Genomic DNA, 21294 nt, shown 5'->3' on the forward strand with positions numbered 1-21294 from the left:
TGCCAAACAGTTTGACGAAGAGGTTAAGTTAGAAAAATTTTTTTTGGTAACACTAAATCAATTCTAAATTAACGATTAATAAAAAAAATTCAAAATACAATCGTTGTAAATAGAATTTTAGGTATAATTTCAGTCTGTTGGGGTGAAAGTGAGGTTAGGATTTTTGCCGCGATGTTGGTTGGTTTGTCTACTGTGAAATAACGTTGCGTTATTAATTGAAATGTGTTTAGGAACTTCAAGATTTAAAAGATTTCTCAATTCACAAATGGTATGAGAAGTTTAAAGATGTTTCACTTGAAGCCATATTAATTGAGATCCCGTTGGTCCTACTAGAGAAATTTCAATCTGACGCCTCTGATGTGGACATAGAAGAGGTGAAATTCTTCTTGTACAAATCGTTTTTCAATCACGACACTTATAGGTTTGTTCAGGAGAGTATGTAGCTGAATTGAAGAATGCAATCAATAGTTTAAATAATAGCGCCTTTGTTAAAAACAACTGGCATGCTCCAATGGTACATGGTTTGTGAATTTTTGTAAAGAAATTATAGTGTGGAGTTTTCAGGATGCCAAAATGTTTAGTTTTGGAAATCAGTTGAAAGTAACAAATATAAATGAACTGTCTTTGTACTTATCTACTTCCAATATTATTTCTGAAGATTTTTCCTCCCAGCAAAGTAGCATTCCATTTTATATAGTTCTGAAACCTTGGAAAAGTATTCATCCAGCCTCAGAGTTTAGATGTATCATCATTAATAATATTTTAAGAGGTGTAGGTGATTATGATTATGCTGCCAGTCATTACTTTTGGCATTTTTTAGGTATAACACCTCGAGACTGGCCAACATATTATGCACACTTCAAGGAAGAGGGCCCTCTAATTATTGATAAAATTACAAATTTCTATAAAGAGAACATCGCCGGTAAATTCCTAAGAAACCATTGTAAATTAACGATTCACGTAGATGTGTGTTTTTTAGTAAGATTTTTTTAATTCCAGATACTTTTGATGTGATAATGTCATTTCCTGATCAGCCCTACATTATTGATTTTGGACCTCTTAACAGCAAATCAAATTTATATGCCTTCTCTTGGAAAGAAATTTTACCACTTCTCAACAAAGTCCGTATTTTAGTAATTAAGTAATATAATTTAACCTTCTAAATTTATGTGTAACTCAGCGTGGTTCTACTTTTTCTAATTGCGTTTTTATTTTGCAGGAGGTGCCAGAAGAGGTCGCTCCCATATTCCGGTATTTAGACACAGACATCGGTATTACGACACGAACTGACGCAATATATAAAATCGCAAACGCATTTACATAATTAACTGTCACACGTAAAATATTTTAAAATTTGATGTGAATGTTGCTGCGCCTTTTTGAATAGACACGTTGTTATTAGTTTACCCAATGCCAAGGTCATAGACCTTTACAGGAATCTGTATTTGTAACATTTTCAAATATAACACCTGTTGATTTTGTTGAAATTCCTTTATTATGTAAAACAGCTTTGTGTGATCAACATGAAATGTTCCTTTTTTTATTATTTGTAAAATTAACACTATGTCTTAGAATTCTCAGTTCAAGTATTCTTAAATTTTAACTATTACAAGAATATGTGGCTTAAGGTGTTGTCTTAGAAAAACAAATGTAATTTTCTTTATATGTACTTACATTAGTAAATTGATTAAGCACAATTGAAAGAATACTCGTCTATAATCTATGCCAACATAGAGTCCTAGAAGATCTAAATGTGTACTGGTAATTCCATTTTTTAGAAAATGTATTATAAATGAATATAACTATTTTGGATTCGACTTTATAATAAATGTTCAATTTCTTCAATATCTTTTACAGACTGACTTTTCTATACCAGGTATAAATTTATTAGATGTCATTCTTGTTCTTTGTTTCTCTCTTTTTTTTTATGTCTCCAATTACTATTTTATTGTTCATCTACGAAAAATGTTATTTAACAATTATCTCTATGCACAACGTTACAGGGTTTTTTTTTACAAATACTGTTGTAATACTCTACTGAACCCATCAACAGTTTGTACATATATTTTTCCTACCTTTCTTAACAAATATTCGTTCTTGTCACAAATTTATGCAGAATGTAGAGAATAGGACAATAAGGTAAATACTTTGTATTATTCTCATAGCTGGAAATTATATTGACAAAGGAATTGGACTTATTGTAGTACCTCATTTTTTGGAAAATTACAGCACAATAGACATCTTTCATCTTAACTCAAGAATCTAGAGTGGTCGAGATTTTTTCGTCGTTGGGTTGTTCGCTTAGATGTCTATTATTAAACTTGGAATCTTTTACATTAGTTTTTGAAAATTTCATATCAGATATCTGCTTCTTCAATGAAGGAAATTACTGTCGAACTCAGAATCAACAAGAAAGAATGAACGAGTTCCTGCATTTCCCGAATCATCCTTGGTCCCATTAAACATACAACAAAATTTTTAACTTTTATATTGATAATTACACGACTGTGGCATTGTTTATATTTTCTTTTACATAATTGTCTTGTATTCACTGTAATGCAAAACTGAAATGTAAGTCCTTTTATTATTAGTCCTGACCTCGTTCAGGGATTATGTGATGTTATTAAGTTAATTAATCTCCCCTAGTCTGTAATTATACACATTAAAGTCGGAAATTGTACGTCCTTTTTGAATATTTATTTTAATTTGTTATAGAATACCACCAGAAACAGTTCACAAAATGAATAAACACACCGATTCTCTAGGGAAATGTTCCTGTACACGTCGTCGCCCCTTATTCAGGATACAAAAAAAGTACAAAGGAACACTCGGTTATTAAATAATTCCCACAAAAAGAATAAACGTTCAAAGAAAGTCATTTAAAATTTTTTTAAACGTGTACCTATTACATAATTTTGACTTTTTCATGTTTAATTTCAACAAAGGTCGAGTTGCATATATGTAATAACGTTTTCTATTTTTAATCCATATATTCTAATAATTGTTAACAAAATAAACATTATTGAAAAAGATCCCGAAAGTAAAAGTTGGAAATTATATTTGTTGTTATTAAATATATAATTATTACACCAGTTTTATTCAGAAAAGTTGAATTAGTGTATTTTTATTGGTAGAATTTCTCATTATCAAAAATTTACAAGACATGAAAATCAAGAATCGAGTCTTAGATTGGTCCATGTGGTTTTTAACTGTCATCAGTTGTCAAAAGTAGGTCACATCTATCAACGTTCGCATTATTCCAATTATCTTTAATTATCGTAGGTTTTGTTGACTTGGTGATCGTGTAGATGATATACCAAAATCAATTAGATTGATTAACAAGTAAAAACAAAATCAAATGCAAGCGATGAACTTACGTAAGGATGATAATTTTAAAAGTGACGTGTGTAAAAAAGAGCATAAGAGAAATCGTGTATGTATTGGATAATGGATACAATCCAAGGACCAATATAAAATATATTTACGTTACCACTACACTTTTAAGATCAAAAATGATTGCTGAAAAACATAATTACAGTTTCAGTTATGATGGTAGTGGTGTAAGATTAAGAATCTACCAGGGAATATTTTTAATCTCGCTGTTTCCATTCGGGAAACAAGAAGCAATCTACAAAAGGCCAGAAGATTTTTTAAATGACAACAAATGCAATAAAAAATAGTGGCAAATAATCGTTTCGATGTGTTTGAAAAACTATTAATTTGAGTTTGACGTACCCGTGGCCAACCCACCATTAACGAAAACACCAATATCGTGCGAAGTAACAATTCCAAATTTTAAAAAAATTGAAGTTGTAAAAATACAAATATTGTCGACTGATGGGACCTATTTTTATTCTGATAATTAAAACTTGTAAAAGTCAAAGTCTAACAAGTTATTGACAGATTTGACCCACTTTTATTTGACAATTATGACAATGTTCGTACGAGTCAATCTACGACTGGATTTTGGTTTGTCACGCCCAACTGATGGACCTGCAATTTTTTGACGATACTGTTAAAAAAATTTAGAGTTTATTGCGACTCATTATTTTTTTGATAGTTTAACGTTTATAGAAAACAGTTAATTTCGACGAGAAATGGAAAAATAATGGTTTCTGATTATGTTTGTGGGCTATTTTATTTTGGGGTGCAGAATAGGGGACGAGTTTGTTACAAACATATTTTTAATATACGATCTATTTAAATTATCAGCACGATTTGCGTTATATACATATGTGTATCGGCGAGATTAAATATTTATTTAAGCCGAAAAAGGCCCGATAAAGCGTTCAGCACGAATTCTAGCCATGAAATTTTAAATCGAACATCGCTTGATTTAAGCTTAGCGTGACAGTCACCACCGGAGAGGGTAGAAATATATAAATAGGTGTCGTGAATAAATTATGAAAAAGTGTAGGGTGATTTAAAAATTCGAATTTCCCCCCCAGATCCGACGTCGTCCATGCGTAGGGGAGAGAGCGTATGCGTGCAGATAACTGGTGTAAATATGGCGTCACAGGAGGACGATAACAAACTTGAGAGTAAATCAAATGTAAACAAAGATCAAGAAAGAAACTTTATAAATGTGTATAAGGTGAACAATTAAATTTTTGTGCTTTTTGCACATTAGTTTATTTAATTTTCGCATGATTATTGTGAAAGACAGTGTGTAGTTACATTTTCGCATGGCCGCCATGTTCCATTAAGAAATTTTACGAAAATTGAAGAGTTTGGCCAGTTTGAGATGTCGAAAACAAAATTGTTGAGTGCAATATGATCATGTTTCGTGTAGACTGTGTTTTTGTTGGAGTGCCTCGAATAAAATGCCACCTAGTTCCCGACAGTTCTGTTGCTAGAGCTGGAGATTTGTTTGTTTAATTGCTTGTTCCTGTGTTACCATCCAAGATGAGTTCTAAAAGCCAGGGAGTTAACGACTTCACACCGTTTAAAGCACGCATCTTTTTTATACTATTTTATTTTTTAAGGGTGATTTCATAAATCAAACACCTCAACCTGTTCACCCCCCCAACAACATCAACAACATCGCACGGTCCCCAAGCCTCCACCTTCCCCCGCTCATTCAAGTCTCACAATTTTACAACCCCACATGAAATCACTCTTCTTAATTAGTTAGTTCAGTCAATAAATGTAATTTTTTTGACAGTTTACTCAAATTTGCTTTGGTAGAATTGCAATACACGCACTTAGAATTCCCGTCTTAACTAGAATTTTATTTCCAGAAATTTGAATATATTTTGAAGAACAAGCTCGAACCCTTTACCAAGAAAATTGAATCGCTCATAGAAATATGGAAAAGTTTAGGCCAGTGCAATCAACAGAACTCCGATATTGGGTACATCATTCAGATCATGGACTGGGCCAAATTGCACACGCTAAACATCGTTTTGACTGGAAAGTGGAAGATGTTCAAAGGTATGGCATACTTTTTTCTAATTTCAGTCATGACCTTGCATTTCAGCTGATTTCGAGACAAAACTTCTGAGTGAGGTGGAAAAAACCCAAAATGAACTGATGAAAATCAGCGATGTGTTCTCCAAAAAGTTTCAAAAGTTGGCTGACGTTATTAAAAATCCGTGGGACGACCCAGTTTTAGCGAATTTATTACACGATAACAATGCGACTATTGGCCAAGAAGGTAACACTCTCATCTTGACAAATCCCTTTTGTAACAATTTTTTTTCTAGAAATTGAGTTTTTTTGTATCGAGACTGCCTATTTGGTTTCTGTTCGTCTGAAGAAGCTGTGTGAGTCCCAATGTGAAGACTTGGCTTTAAATTTAGTTACGGCGTTTATGAATTGTTATAATTTATCACAGACGCAAAATTTCAGCCTTAATGCAACAAAAACTCACATTCTTTTTTGTTTTGACATTCACGTAGCGTTACTGTATAGATACAACAGGAAATCGGAAATAGTGGCATTGGTATGACGGCACTGGCAACGAGTTGCAAATTTTTAAAAATAATTTTTCAGTTTAAGAAACTCAGTTTGGAAGAAGGTTTACATTTGATTCGACGTTTCGCTAAGAAAAGGGTGAAAATTTCGAAAGTGTGGCGCAACTACCCTGAAATAACGTTTCTTGCGTCTCAAGTTTTCGTTACTGCCGCTGTTACGAAACCGATAGAAGACAGTGGGGAGCTTTTGAAGGAGTTGTTGGAAGCGTGGATTGCCTTCAGTGTAGAACACTCAATGGTTGACAAAGTGGAGATTTCTGTTCGACGGATCATCCAAGCGGCTACCGCGGCACAGCACATCTACATCTGCTGCGAGATCATTCACGAGAAGGTATTAGATCGAGTTTGCGACGATCGATCACTCACGATTTATTTCTAGTTTGGTTTGAAGTTGAGGACGTTCACGGTGGAGTTGTACATACGAGCTTTAACGACCGACATGAACAATCTGGAGTCGCAGAAAACCGAGAATGAGGTGGAGAAAGTCGACGAGACGACGAAACGCTTAGCGAACGGATTTTACAACCTGGCTGATATTCTCAAAGACAACATCCAAGTCAGTCGGGAGTGTGCTTTGACAGCTTTCAGCCTTGAACCGACTCTCGAGCGGCTACAGAAGATCGAAGATTTGGCCAGACTGTCAGGTTTTAACGTGTTAGACACAGGTCAGATTTGGGAATGTAAGCTGCATCCTCCAATTTCTTCAACAGACGAGGTCTGTTGGATATGTAACACTTGCGGGAAGTGGATGTGCAAACCAAATCTAGATCTACGCTTGACAACCAATTTTGCTCTTAACGAGGCCTTGAATTTTGAAACACTGGGAATCTCCTCCCAGTTATGTGATGATCTAGCTGTTGTATTGAATGGTCCGCGATATCATTTGTTAAGTTGGTTATTGAGATGGGAAGATTTACATAGGTTGTGTGAGATGTACTTAAATGATATGGAACGCACTAAGAATCTTGTTACTGAGCTTAAATTCGTGGATATAGATTATTCTATGTTCGCAACCGTTAAACGCGAACCTGTTGACGAACTGGCTGGTATCGAAAGAGGCTACGAGAGTTTTCTGTATGCAGATGAAAAGTTCGTCGACATGATCGAAAACTGTAATCCCGAACCGCCAGAATTACCGCAAGCCAAGTCTGATCCCAACACGTTGAAGACGTTAAGAATGTTCAGGCACAATATTAATAAGAGAAATAAGCCTCAGGTGTCGCAGGCCGTTTTAGAAAGCAATAATCTAGCTAATAGTTCTCAAAATCACAATTGGTTTTCGGATCATAATTTAGATGCCGGCTTGTCTTTCAATCAACCAAGACTTCCCGATTATCCACGTCAGCAGACTGTGAACGGTGTGTTTAACGCGAACGCTTCGAGATCTGTGTTTTTCAATAGTCAAAATTCTCCCAATTCGCAATTGAAGAGGACGTCTGACGGGGCTGTTGATTTCTCAAGTAGTTCAACTCGCAACAAACAATCGAGAGAAGGGAAGAGTTCGGAGGGTCGAGATTTTCGAGTCAATCTCAACAAGAGGAAGCCATCCGACAACGTAGAAAGGTCCATGTTCGATTACGAGAGTTTTCAGAATTTTTCGAATAATTACGTAAGTTCGTCGAACGACAATTTTCTGCATAATATCATCACGTACGAATTTGCGCGGGTCAGTTCGGAGATGAAGAGGAACAAACCGGATTTTTTAATACCAACTCACAACCAGAATCCAACAAAAACATCACACCAAAGATCGAATTTTGCGAGGCCGGGTCAAAGTTCCACGTTAATTAAAGAGGAAAATTCGGGAAGCGAAACTCTCAACTTGGTGAAACACGACAAAGCAATAGTGCAGCAGCGTTTCGTGAAACCAGTCAAATCGGCGTCTTTGATGCAGTGTCTGGAAAGAAAAGTGCCATCACAGAGTGAATCACTCAATTTAGTCACACACGAAAAAGTATTAAGTCAAGTATTCTCCCAAGGAGCGCGAAACGATAATACGAGCTTTACCAGAAGTGATAAGTTGCTACCTCACAGTATCAGTTTGATTAGGAAGGACGCGACGAGCTCGGTGAAGTACGAGAAAGTCCCGTCCCAGTCGAAAAATCTAGTGCGAAGTGATAAAATTCAGAGTATAAATCTGATCCAAGACTTTAAGAGTAAAGAAGACGAAATTATTTCCCCCAGTAAGGGTTTTCCGAGTTTCGATAAAATTCCGCCTCCCCCGCAGAGCCAAAACGAGCAAGCGAGTTCGAGTTCGACGAAAGATAACAAGGTTCATTGTTTTAGTTTAACGAAAAACAGTGACGGGGTACAAATGAAGAACTCGAACGCATCTTTCAGCAGTAGCAATAATGACTTTGTCCTCGAGACAAGGCAAGGTGAATTTTCGACTGTCCCCAGAGCTGTAAATAGTGATACCACCGTTAAATCTGTCACAAAAAACGATAATTTTTTTAAGTGCGCCAGCGAAGACGCGAGTCTTAAGCGAACTAAAGGTCAAGATCAGGAAGTCGTCCCTGAAAAACGAGCAAAAGTCGAGAGCGAAACGTGTCCAAAAAACGGAAACGGAATACCGCCGTCTGTCGAGAAAGAGTTGAGCAAAAATAAAATAATCAAAGCACTGTTGACCAAGAGCGAATCTGTACAGAACGAGAATTCGTCAAAAAACGCCAATTGTTGTCTGCCTACCAGTAACAACAGCGAAAATGCTAGAAGTGATTCTTGCAAAAAGGCAAACGTGATCAATTGTAAAACACCAATTGTACAAAATACACAAACTACTCTTAGTGCAAATAACAATAATCACAAGAATGTTCCTTTAGTAAAATCACCTTGTTGCAAGAGTCAACAGGATTCAGTGCATGCAAGAGATAGCATAGGTAAGGCAGACATTAAAGAGAAGGAGGAGTGCGTGAGGAGCGAGTATGGCAAAGAAATAAACCAAAGCAGAAGTCTGTTGCTCAAAACTCTCTCGGAACAGCATATTCCCATCATCGTCGAGAAGTCGGAGAAGAACGAATCAAAGGCTGACAGAGGTGAGGAGACGGTCGTAAAAATCGACGATTGTGCGGGAGCGAAGATGCTCGATCGGGAGACCGTGAAGTCAGAGAACAAGACTTCGGCGAACGGGGATATCTTCAAGCCGAAGCGGAACAACCACAAAGAGTTGAAGATAATCCTCCACAGATTGTCGGACGAGGTGATCAAGAGTTTCATTCCGAGCTACACCGAACCGGGACCGCAGAATTGCAACTGCGGTTACAACAAGAAGAGGCCGATCGGGAGACCTCGCAAAGTGATGTGTTGTAAATACAGGATGAAGAATTCGAATTGTTCGTTTGACAGAATCGACTACGATAAGTATTCGTTGAGGACGCTTAGGAAACACGATAGTGATAGACTTAAGAAAATTAGTTCTAAAAATCCGAGACGGGATAATAGTGATATACAAAAGAAGACTGGTCCGAATAAAAATTTGAAAAAGTATAACAATAATAATAAACAAAAAAAGATTTTAGCTGTAGCAAAATCGGACGATAGTGATAAGTTGAAAAAACCAAAAAAAGATTTTAGTGATAAAGACAAGAAGATCGTTTCGACAAAAAGGGGCGACATCGATAAGCGCAAGAACATGAACCCTCGCGTGGTACTCGAACGACTGCCTCTAGATTCGAATTATGTTAGGTCGGTGTTGTCGAACGTGCCCGGTCTGAACGACTACGAGATGATGCGACCGACCAACGTCAATCACATCGTAAACGTGGTGCAGATCTCCGGCGGGAGGTCGACTTCGAGCGTTCCGGTGCAGAACACCCAGACTAGCACGCAGATCACACCTCACATACAGAGAATCGGACAGCCGCGGTCGGACAAACCCGAACACAATTCAAATTCGGAGATGGCGACGTCAACCGCGTCGACACCGGCGTCGACATCGTCGGCCATCAAACCCGCTACTTCGCAACCCTCCACTCTGATCAACATACTTTCCCAACAGATCATCAGACCTAGTCAGAGCAACTGCGTCAGGAATCGATCTTCACCTCTCATCAACATATTGTCGCAGCAGATCATAAGACCGGCATCTACGACGATGAACAAGACCGCGATGAATTCGATGCAGACGTCGGAAGCACAGGTACGTCACGTTTTGTTATTTTGCAAAATTTAATGCGTCAAATTTCAGACCAACAACCCCAAAGTTATATCGACAATTGAACAGTCGAGTCAGGACGAAGTCAAGTCCACACCGACAACTGCCAAGACCGCGACAAATGCTCCCTCTAGCGGTCAAGGCACAATACTGCAGTTTATTTGTAAATCGACGTTGCCAAAATTTCAACAGGCGTTTGGTAAATCGGTTTATCAGAACAACACGGAAACCACCGAACCGGCAACCACGTCCACAGAAACCGTAACCAATACCGATGCGAACAAGAAGTCGCAAACTAAAAATTCTTCCGTGAACATTCAACCGATCCAAGGTGGCGTCATCTACACGCGACAAATGCCAGTCGGTCAAACCATCAATTTGATCCCTCCGGGAAGAGGTCAAGTGTTCCGGATCGCGACGTCCAACTCCGATCAAATATCGCTCGTTAAGGATACGGTTATTCACAGCAAAATGAGCGCGTTGTTGGCGGCAGCTCTGCAGGGGAAACAGAAGACATCGGAGACGCAGTCGGATGGTGAGAGTACTAACGAAGACTCGGTCGGTACCAGAGTGACAGTGACTCGACCGACTCTCGTCCAGAACGCTCGCATAGTCAAGCCAGTTTTGCAAATTCCCTCGAACGTGATACGCACAAGTCCCCAATCAAATCTGAGCTCGACCACTCTGGAGCAACTGCGCGAGTTCGACATGGTCTACAAGCAGATCAAAGAGAGGAGCAGCACCAACACCCCGTCGGATCCGAACACGTCCGAATCGAACGAAACTTCGCAGAGAATAAGCGTCACATATCTAAACCAAGGCCAGAAGTACACGCAGCTGTCTCCGGTGGTGGTCGTCAGCAGTTACTGCAACTTGCAACCGGCGGCGTCGCCCGCGTTGAGCGTCACGTCGCAGGGGAGTTCCAGTCCTTGCGTGACGCCGGCGCCGACCCCGTCAGTCCCGAAAGTGTCGTCGAAAAGTTCCAAAGGTAAGACCGTCAAGAATACTACCACGCAAGCGTCAAAAGCGTCGCCCATACCAAAACCGCAACAAAAACCGCAAGAAGACGAACACACCACCCAGAGGATCTTCGACATCCTGGCGGAGTACGCGGAACAGTTGAGGAACTCGCCCGATCTGAACAACAAACCGGCGCCGAGACGCCGATCCAATCCTCCCACGAACCCGAACCAGAATTCCAAACGGAAAAAAAACTCGAGTTCGAAAAAGAGCGGCCAGTGCAGTAGTATGGTTTCGGAGGTGGACATAGAAGATCACAGGACGGCGGGTAGCGAGGACAGTTCTTGCGGTGTTGTTCAGATTTCCGTGCAAGAAGAAGAACAACCTCACATACAGTCGGTCACGACCGAATCGAACGACAGTACCTCCGGATCTAGACAACAGTTGATATTAACAGACGCCAGTAATAATCAAACGCGAAATTTGATAATTGCAGATTCGAGTGTGGGTGAGGCGCTTAAAATGCCGAACACGGCGGTGCTGGTCCCTGGTAATTACATAATGCCGGTCTCGATGGTGAAAGGAGGACAACAGATCGCTGTGGTGTCGGGAGGAAGCAAGATCCTCGCCACCGTACCTGCCAGATCCGGACCGAACATGTTGTTATTTCAGAGTTTTTTAAACCAAAATCGGAACAAATCGGGAGTGCCGACGGTAAAATACTCGACAATTCAGCCAATATCGGGTATATCGTCGCAAAGTCTGGCGGGCGTCAGCGGACAACCTCCGGTCATACTGCCGCCGAACTCGCACAACCTGACCGCCGTCACGCTCGGGCAGCCGCTCACGCTGAAGAAGATCGACGAAAGCGAGAGGGTCAACACCGAATTGCTCCTGACGATCTCGCAACCGAGAGATAACGGGACCGCGTCGACGGAACCGCCGACGACAACGCATCCGGACAGCACCAACACGATCATCACCAGCAGTACCGGCAACGTCGACATGGAAGAGACGATAATACACGCGGACAACTCGTCGGAGAAGGTTTATCACGCGTACCAGAATTCTATGGGGACCGCGCCCATCGCCACGCCTGTCATAGCACAGACTTCGTGCGTCAAAGAGGACATACAGGATGGACAGAGTGCTACCACCACTCAGAACTCGATGACTTTGAACGTGGCGCCGGAAAATAATAAAAGTAAGTAGAAAAGCTTGTGTGACGTTGTAATGTCAAGAGGAGATTGTGAGGTGGTGATTGCAGATGAACAAGGGAAGCCTTTGGAGAGGGTTCAGTCTGTGCTAGTAACAGCGTGCACGTCAAATGGACCTATGCTGTCGCACACACCTCCAAGATACCGCAAACCATCAGAATCAGCAGGTACAAATAATGAACCTTCTAACAAGGAGGAATTTTTACATAATGGGGAGAAGGTAATCAGCATTTTTTCAACGTATTATTGTTGATCATTAGTTGATACAAATTGTAACTAATATAGAGTTATTATCGATTATAAAACCATATATTTCTTTTCGCTTTCAGTCTGGTAGTCATAGCTCTGTGTGATACAACACGACATCCGATAAAATTGTTATTTTGCTTAATTTCTGTAGTTGATGATGGTCGAGCTGTGGTATTGCTTTTTGCCTTGCTTCATAATTTCTTTTTTTCAAGCAACGTACGGGATGCAAGAAGTGTGATAGTGGCAGTATTATTTAAATTTTTTTATGATTACGAAACAAGTAGTAAATCGAATAGGAGCCAGAGTCGTTGATGTTTTGACGTCGATTTGTGCGTTTCAGCAAAACAATAACGAGCAGAAACAGTTCCAAGGAAACGCGACGTACTTCCAGAACAAGAACAAGAAGAATAGCAATCCCCCGAGGTTGGACAGGGAGATGCACCAGTTGTGTTTGCAGCGGAAACAAGCGGCTCTCGAGCGAGAACTGCGCCTGCAGAAGTCCCTATCGGAAGAATGCGAAGACCTGGGCGTGGACGAGCCGAGTACAAGTGATTTATTTCCAGAAGCTGATATTCTTTTCGACTCGAATCACTCGCCGTCGTTCGATCAGTCTTCGCAAGACATGGAAAAGGCCAGGGCGCAAGAGATGAAGGAAGAGAACAAGTCCGGCATGACGTTGTTCAGCGACGACGACAATTCGAGTTCGTTGCGGACGGATTTTTTATTTGAGTCGGTCGAGTACCAACCGGCGGGCGCCACCGAGCTGGAGTACGACCAAAACCAACAGTTGACTAACGGCCAGAGCAGCGCCAGCAACGAGTCCGGTTCTTCGTGCGAGGACCACACGCTCCTCCAGAATTGCGCTTCGATGTCGGACGTGACTTTGAACTCGCCGGTGTCGCCGGACCCGTACCACGAGAACACGCCGCCGTCGTTGAACAAGTACAAATTTAAATACAGCAATCGCCGAAAGGGGGAGCGGCACAAGCAGACGTCCGAGACGTGGACCGTGGAAGTGTCGAGTTCGGAGGACACGACCGGCAGCACGGAGTTGGCGAAGAGCGCGAGCCACAGTCCCGAATCGTGCACCAACAAGCACAGCCACAGTGTCGCCTACGACGACGAACTCAGTGACGGGAGCTACAAAGTGGTGAGGGTGGCGATATCCAAAAGTGATTTGTTAAAAGATGACGAAAGCTGTGAAGAATTACATTGCGAGGACGATCTAGACTGTTCGCCGAGTGGTAGAGGTGCTAGACGCAGTGTTAAAAAAATGTGTTCTTGTTGTAATGGTTCCCAAGATGGCGGCGCTTCGCGTAAGAGGCCAGCATCGAGACCGCACACTCCGGCTCCGCACAAGAAGGCCTTCCTAAACAAGAAAAGATAGTGCACACGTGTATAACATGGTAATTAAGTTAAAATTGTTAGTTGTTTTTGTTGACTAGTCGAGCTATCGAGTGGTTGCACTTTAGTACAAATTATCTGACAGCCGGTGGTGTAGCGTCTAACGAACTACTATAATTACTTGTATAGTAATTGCTACGTTTGCAATCTTTTAGTACCTCTAACTGTAAATTTTCCTTGTATATGTAAAATATTTAAATTACATGTGCAGTTTGTCGTTGTATATAATTAATCTGATAGGTCTATCAATGCAGATGAAATTACTACATCTGTGCAAATAAGGATTACTGCTCTTTTTATTAAATCTGCAATAAGTTCACACGTGTTTGTGTAAACTTTTAACGCAATTAGTGTATATTCTTTTCTACTGATGCAAATTGTTAATTTATGTGTTTCTCTTGGATTTTTGATTATTAGGTAATGTTAGTTCGTTTAGATCAATTGTCACTTTTTTTGCTTTTAGCAATTAGATTTTAGTCTCCAGAAAGTATTGTTTCTCGTTCTATTTTTTTTTTGTTTTGTTAAAAATTTTCTATACTCAGTTAAAATATATGTATATCTTATTCAGAATTCAGTTCATATGTTTATGTAAGGAAAGATTTGTATGTTTTTCATTACCGTATTTTTTTTTTTTTTTCAATAAATGTTCTTATAAAATATTTTTTTATTTTGTTTTTACACATTTTTCAATTGTATTAATGTTGCAGGTGCCAAATTTTTAGCTTGGTATTCCAGTTTTATACCTTTGTAATATTTATAAAACGGTCACTTGGTATACCATGATGTATAATATTATTGACGATCGCAGTTTTCACCGAGCGTGTCAATAATATTTCAGAAAATATTTTATGTATAGAACAATTATAAAATCAAACATTTTTTTAATAGTACATTGCTTTTCATTCAGTGTTAAATTCCCCATATTAATTATTAAATGATTAACGATATTATATTTTTATTCTGCTGTGTTAACGTGTCGAGTGATTCTTTCATGAATCGCCCGCATTTATTTTTTATAATTCAATATTTCTTGTAAAAAAACTAACGACTTGACTATTTTGTTCAGAGTGCACTGTAACGACTTGTAATTGTTATTGTAGAAAAGAACGATTCTTAAAGACGAAAATAAAATCATTAAATTTTAGGAGAATATCATTACAATCTACGTAGGCTCAAGAAAAGCGTGACAATAAACATTTATTTTTTCTTATTTTGCAGGTTTCGGACGGCAGGAACGCAGGTACGTACTCACGTGTAGTGTTTTTATAATTATAAGAAATGTTACATTATAAATTTACTATTATTAATCCGTAACTAAAGAAACTAAGCGTTCTATCGAATTTTCAGATCCATCTTAAAAAAAGTGAATGTAGTTTTATTTGCTAATTTATAAACGTAGTCAACGCCTTATCGAATTTTGAAAACACTATGCCTTGTCGTTCGTAATGGAAATAAATGTGATAGTAAATGATCTGTCTTGTTTAAAATAATAAACCGAAATATTTTCAAATTGTATTTTCTTATAATTCAGTAATACTATCTCTAAAAAATATTGTCTCCTACTGTTTTTGCACTTTTTGGGAAATTTAAACCCTACGTTGGTGACACTGCTTTTTCAAACTCTAACTTCTTGTGAAATGTTGCTTACTACGTTTGATCTGGTAAGTTTTAAATTCTTATTAACTCCTCGCCCATTAGACATTTTAATTACGTAAATAATGAAACGAATTAATTCCGGTTTTTATAAAATTAGAGAAAGTTCGAATGTCGATATAAAATTTAAGACTTTTTTTTTATTGAAATAATATGTATGTACATTGAAATACAGATGAACAATGATAATAGAAGCAGCCTGTCGCTTTAGCAAATTTGTAAAATCGTGATTTATTGTTTTTTTTTAAATTTTTAATCAAATTCATTTGGCTGCCGATGCGCAGTGACACTGACAGATGACATGACAGATAATCAGATAGCGTGGGTTGGTGCAGTGGCGTTCGTCTGTAATTATGTTCTACAGGCAATAATAATTGTAACAACCAGATAAAATAATTAGTAATTAAATAGCATTATTGTCGAAAAACATGATGCAAACTTGTTTTATGAATTATGGGCGTTCTGCATAACTCATCTGTCATACTATGCCTTATGCCATAACCTAACCAACAAATCGTCTGTTGTCAAATGATCGCTTATTAAAATCATTTAAAATTATTTATTTTTATAATCTCGTGCCTGTGATAGTTTATAATACAGTTTATGATTGAAAATGTCTTGCAAGCAACGCAAAATTGCAGTGATGGGATACAGATCTGTAGGTAAGTAAGATGACAAATACTCAAAGAGGCACTGAGGTGAGTGGTGTTTTAGGTAAGTCTTCCCTTAGCATTCAGTTTGTTGACGGACAATTTGTGGATTCGTACGACCCCACAATTGAAAACAGTGAGTAGCGTGTGAAAGTCGGTTCAGGATAAAAAATGAATATTTCGTAGCGTTTACCAAAACAGTTAGAATAAATTCACAAGATTATGAACTCACGTTAGTGGACACTGCCGGTCAGGATGAATTGACGCTGTTCCCGTCGCAATATAGTATAGATGTACACGGATATGTTCTCGTATACAGCATAACTGACATACGATCATTTGAAGTAGTGGGAACAATATTTCATAAACTGCAAGATCTTAACGGGAAAATACAGTGAGTATTCGATGTTTGTTATGATAACAAATCTATTATTATGTAATCGTATTTTTTTTCTATTAAAAATTTAACAATGAGCTTTGTGTTTTGTAATTTAGAGTACCGGTAGTTTTAGTAGGCAATAAAACAGATTTGCACATGGAAAGGATGATTTCTTACGAAGAAGGAAAAAAATTAGCTGAAGATTGGAACGCAATTTTTCTTGAAACGTCAGCAAAACAAACCGCTGTGAGTACTGATGCACCAGCGCAATGTTGTGTGTATTTGTGGAATTGTGTTTTCAGTCTGCTTCTGAAATTTTTCACGCGTTGTTGATGGAAATGGAGAAAATAGACGGTATTTTGGGCGACAGACCGAACTGTATTATATCTTAAGTGACAAATGGGGCGGCTGTTAAGTGCAGTAAATGTATTCATTATTGTTTCAACCTTGTGTATATTTTCGGGCCTCTATTGTGAAAAAGCGGTTTATTTGCTTTTCTCAACTTCACTCATAATTTGTGGCTTTACTGCCCCTCTCTTAGTGATGGTAGCAAGTGATAATGTTGTTAGCAAACATACTTTTTAAATTGTTACTTCTGTGATGATTTCTTAAATTGTTTGTTTCAAAGATTATTTATGATATTAAAAGTACAAATTTTTGTCAGCTTAAATTTGAAATTAGTACTCTTCGAACCACCTTGATTGTGAGTTTCCACCTTATATTTATATAATTCCATTTAATGTTTATGCAATTTTTAAAGAATTTATGTCGTAATATTCGTCATCTTGTTCTTGTAAATTACGTTGACCATTTGAAATTTTAACTATTGTTAAATGCGTCATACAGTTAATAAATTTTTATATTTTACAATCAAGGAATCGTTTTACTGACAATTTCTGTATTAGCGGTTATTCTTGAATGACATATGTATATTTATTATTTCTATTTTTTGTTATTGTGAAAATGTAAATTATCATAATTTGAAGTATTAAATACAATATATTTTGTTAATTTTTTCATTGTTTTCACCAAACCAGCACTATATTACGCATTTTTAGTCGCTAGATGGCTCTAGTAATGGTTGTAAAGTAAAGTCCCTAGATAAAAGGGATTTTATTGTTAACAGTTGTCAACCTAACGGAATACATGGCGCCATTAAAATTTAAATAATGACGAGAAGCCAATAAATCACTTTTGAGATCTTACATCGTGCATCGTCCAAAAGAGAATAAATATTGTATTCTTAAGGTGAATTTATGTTTTTATGCAATATGTACATTTTGTAGTTAATTTCAAACATATTTCATGTTCTCAATGGAAATCTCTACGATTAAGGCCCGGTTTCTGGAACGGTCCGATAATTTAACGGCCGGTTAAATCAAGCGTTGCTATAGAAACGCTAGAAAGTGACCAATCACATTACATGATTTTTGTATTTATCGGCGAGTTAACTAACGGGCCAAATAAAATGTTTCCAGAAACCGGACCTAAATGATTTACTTATTTAATCGAAATATTTTCCGGCGAATCCACCATTTACATTTACAATTGAAACATTTTGAAGTGTACATATTTTTTGCCGAGTTTACTTTTACAAAATCAGTAAATGTTTTATTATTTTTTTTGCAATTCGTAAAAACAAACAAAATTATTTAATCGTATTTGCCCGGCGCATCCACCATTTTGCTGTTGGTTCAGGGGTGGGAACATTTTTTTTTCTTGTAAAGAAATTTGGGATTTATTTTCAGGACAAATCTAGATAAATAAAAGCTAGAGATTTTTCTTCTTGGATTAATGACAACGAGATTTTGTAAAACGTAGAATAAGATTTTAGATTTTATTTGATTGTAACAAAGCTGTTTAAACATTTAATCCAAGCAATTTAGTTTGAATGAAAATGAATTTAATCATCCTAAATTGAACACCAGCACGCATAGTGTCGTTTCATAAAAGAAACAAAACCAAGTAAAATTAAAAATCGACGCCACTGAGCGAAATATTCGTGAAGATTGTACAATGTTAGGCAACCAACTTTACAAGTACAAATGGTAAATTAAATAAATACATATGTCACCAAAAATTCTTTTATACAACTTGTTTCAAAAATAAGTACGTTAACTGGAACTAGAATTAGTAATATATTTTTTTTCCTAAACCTTGAAGTTATCCAATTAAAATTATTGAAAGATTTGGCAAAAATTTCGTTACCTGCCTGTGGGGATTATTTGTTTCGCCGATGCTGACAAGCGAAGAAGAAAAAACAAGTGCAAGAAATCTTTCACTTGTTTTTTTGCTAACTTTTATGCACATCGGCAATTGCTGCGCCCGTTACTGTGACTTATAATGATAAGAGTGGAAGAGAAAAAAGAGAGTCATATGGTAAATATTAAATGAAAACAATTTTAATAATAAATATTTTAAACAGACCCTAATGAATCATCCATATGTAAGATAATGACAAAATGTCTCGTAAAATTAGTGTATTAATCCGGAAAAATTCTCATGAAGTAATCAGAGTAATCACTAATCATTATTCACTACTTAGTAAGGCCCCTTTAGAACACTTTGTTTCTTTAAGCATTTTACCTTCTTTTTAAGGTATATTTAAAGATTAACATTTTTTAAAGATTTTGTCCTAATTTTTAAGGTAGGTATACAGGATGTCTCAGCTAAGACTTTCGAGCCTAATAATAACTCAGTTATTTTCCAACGGATTTTTGTGAAATTTAAAATACAGATATTTTAGACGGTGAAGAATAAAATCCCATTAATGCAATCACCCAAGTCTTAGAAACGTAATTTTTACATGCCTTTTTAAAATGTTGAATCAATTAAGATTTACATAAAAAATTGATCGTCAATAAAAAATGCTGTAGGGAAAAACTCGTCCTTGAAAGACGTCTGGTTTGCAAGAAAAAAGCAAAAAACTGTGTTAAACGTGGCTGCAGATGCCAAAACGTAGACGCGTATGAAACAAACGCGCGCCATCGCCGAATTTTGGTCACCCCTTTTCGCACAAATCCAGGTGACAGATTTGACGTTTATCTCTCTAACCTTACAAACACTTACAACATTTGGACGTAATTTATTATACTGGATGCTTTAACTTCCATAAAGGACTAAAACACGATCGGGATATTTTAGCAAGGTAATTTAGTTCACGTACGCTTCCTGTGTCTTCAAATAAATTGACGATTCTCTTAACCGTACATTTTGTAAAGCCTGCATTTGGATAGTGTTCCACGAGAAAACGAACTGTGTCGTTGAAGTTCTTACGACACTCTCCATAGGCAATTTTTTGTACCTTTTTCAACAATATTGAAATTTCTGCCGCTGTAGTCTATTTTTAAAGTATTTTGAATAAATTTTCACAATTTGACGTTTCTAATAAAGGGCGCCCAATTTTAATAGACTTTAAAGGGTGTACAAAATGTTGCTTGGCAATTAATCATAATTGTTTCGAAAGGTAACTGCTCAAATACCTTCAAATTTTACATTAAATTTTTAACGACAAAGTCTAATCTTTTCGTTGAATCCGACCCGTGATTTACTTAATTGTTTTTGTAGACTCCTATTTTTTAATGTTTAACAATCTAATAATAATCGCGCATAATTTTCGATAAAGGAAACATGTGTTAAAATTACATTTTTTAATTTGAGGTAATTTTATTATTACTAATTGAACCTTCACGGTCTAAAATATTTACATTCTAAATTTCATAAAAATCCGTTGGTTAATAACCGAGATATTAGGCTCGAAAGTCTTAGCTGAGACACCCTGTATTTAAAAAGTAGATATTTCAATGATTCTGTCCTGTTTTTTAAGGTAGAAGGCATGCTATACAAACTTATGTGGATAACGATTTTAAAAGAAAATTGGTAGATTTTTCCGACAGGTAAAACACCCTGTCTGTAAAATTGATGTAAAACTGTATTTATTCTCTTTTGAAGTTTGTACTACTACTATAAATGATTCTCTCATCGCAGTAGGCGTTGGTGACGTAGTTGAATGTGCCGCAAGCTTTATAACATGAGTGAGACTAGCATCGCAGATAGGTAGCGCTGCTGGCGATAGTGTAAATTTGTCTACTAGTTTCTCTAACGTTGCGAAGCTAGCGGCACATCCCAAATCTGTGTGGGTTTTCAACGCCAACTGCGATGGGACAATAATTTATAATGACCCTGTATATGGGCCTGTTTAGCACAACAGTTCAAATTTAATTTTTAAATATACCTTAAAAACAAGGCAAAATGCTTAAAGAAACAAAGTGTTTTGATGGGGCCTTACTAGTAGTTTATTCAAAGTGACCGCCGTTATTGTCAATACAATAATGAAGCCGCCGACGAAATGATTCTTCCACTCTTTCCAGTATACCTCTGTTATTGCGAATTGTGTGGCAGCATTTTCCACCCGTTCTCGTAAAACTTTAATTGTATCAATTGGGATCGAATACACCTACCTTCCTTTATGTACCCCCACAAGAAGAAGCCGCACGGAAATTCTCTGAGCTCGAGGAGCACTCCCGCACGCTCACCATACACCAACAACATCTATGTATCACTATTTGAAAATAAACGCGACATTTTCACAAAATTTTAGCTTAAATCACAGAATCGACACGGAAACACCAGCCTTCTGCAGTCGAATAAAACT

General features: G+C 37.5%; 3 protein-coding genes across 8 annotated transcripts; all 3 read left to right on the top strand.

Moving 5' to 3' along the window:
* Positions 1-13: 13 nt before the first annotated feature.
* LOC138140388 (translation initiation factor eIF2 assembly protein-like) lies at positions 14-1845 on the top strand. Its single transcript, XM_069061397.1, has 7 exons — positions 14-177; positions 231-374; positions 422-514; positions 565-769; positions 821-943; positions 1000-1121; positions 1220-1845. The coding sequence occupies exons 1-7, from the start codon at positions 172-174 to the stop codon at positions 1322-1324; spliced, it is 798 nt and encodes a 265-aa protein (XP_068917498.1). The 5' UTR covers positions 14-171; the 3' UTR covers positions 1325-1845.
* Positions 1846-4340: 2495 nt separating this feature from the next.
* On the top strand, positions 4341-14618 carry LOC138139581 (serine-rich adhesin for platelets-like). Of its 6 annotated transcripts, none has more exons than XM_069059881.1 (9): positions 4341-4594; positions 5241-5433; positions 5480-5656; positions 5706-5944; positions 5995-6306; positions 6355-10113; positions 10162-12292; positions 12335-12472; positions 12895-13017. In XM_069059881.1, exons 1-9 carry the CDS (start codon positions 4463-4465, stop codon positions 12903-12905), a joined length of 7092 nt encoding a protein of 2363 aa, XP_068915982.1. In that variant the 5' UTR covers positions 4341-4462; the 3' UTR covers positions 12906-13017. The 6 variants fall into 6 exon arrangements, with proteins under 6 accessions (XP_068915982.1, XP_068915985.1, XP_068915984.1 ...); XM_069059883.1 differs by having other exon boundaries at positions 4344-4594; positions 12356-12472; XM_069059878.1 differs by having other exon boundaries at positions 4353-4594; positions 12335-12525; positions 12895-14618.
* Positions 14619-15902: 1284 nt separating this feature from the next.
* Rheb (Ras homolog enriched in brain) lies at positions 15903-17651 on the top strand. The gene is made up of 5 exons (XM_069060767.1): positions 15903-16273; positions 16326-16397; positions 16448-16655; positions 16757-16886; positions 16943-17651. Exons 1-5 carry the CDS (start codon positions 16225-16227, stop codon positions 17030-17032), a joined length of 549 nt encoding a protein of 182 aa, XP_068916868.1. The 5' UTR covers positions 15903-16224; the 3' UTR covers positions 17033-17651.
* Positions 17652-21294: the final 3643 nt, after the last annotated feature.

Source organism: Tenebrio molitor, chromosome X, assembly GCF_963966145.1.
Source record: "Tenebrio molitor chromosome X, icTenMoli1.1, whole genome shotgun sequence".
In the NCBI taxonomy this organism is placed as follows: domain Eukaryota; kingdom Metazoa; phylum Arthropoda; class Insecta; order Coleoptera; family Tenebrionidae; genus Tenebrio; species Tenebrio molitor.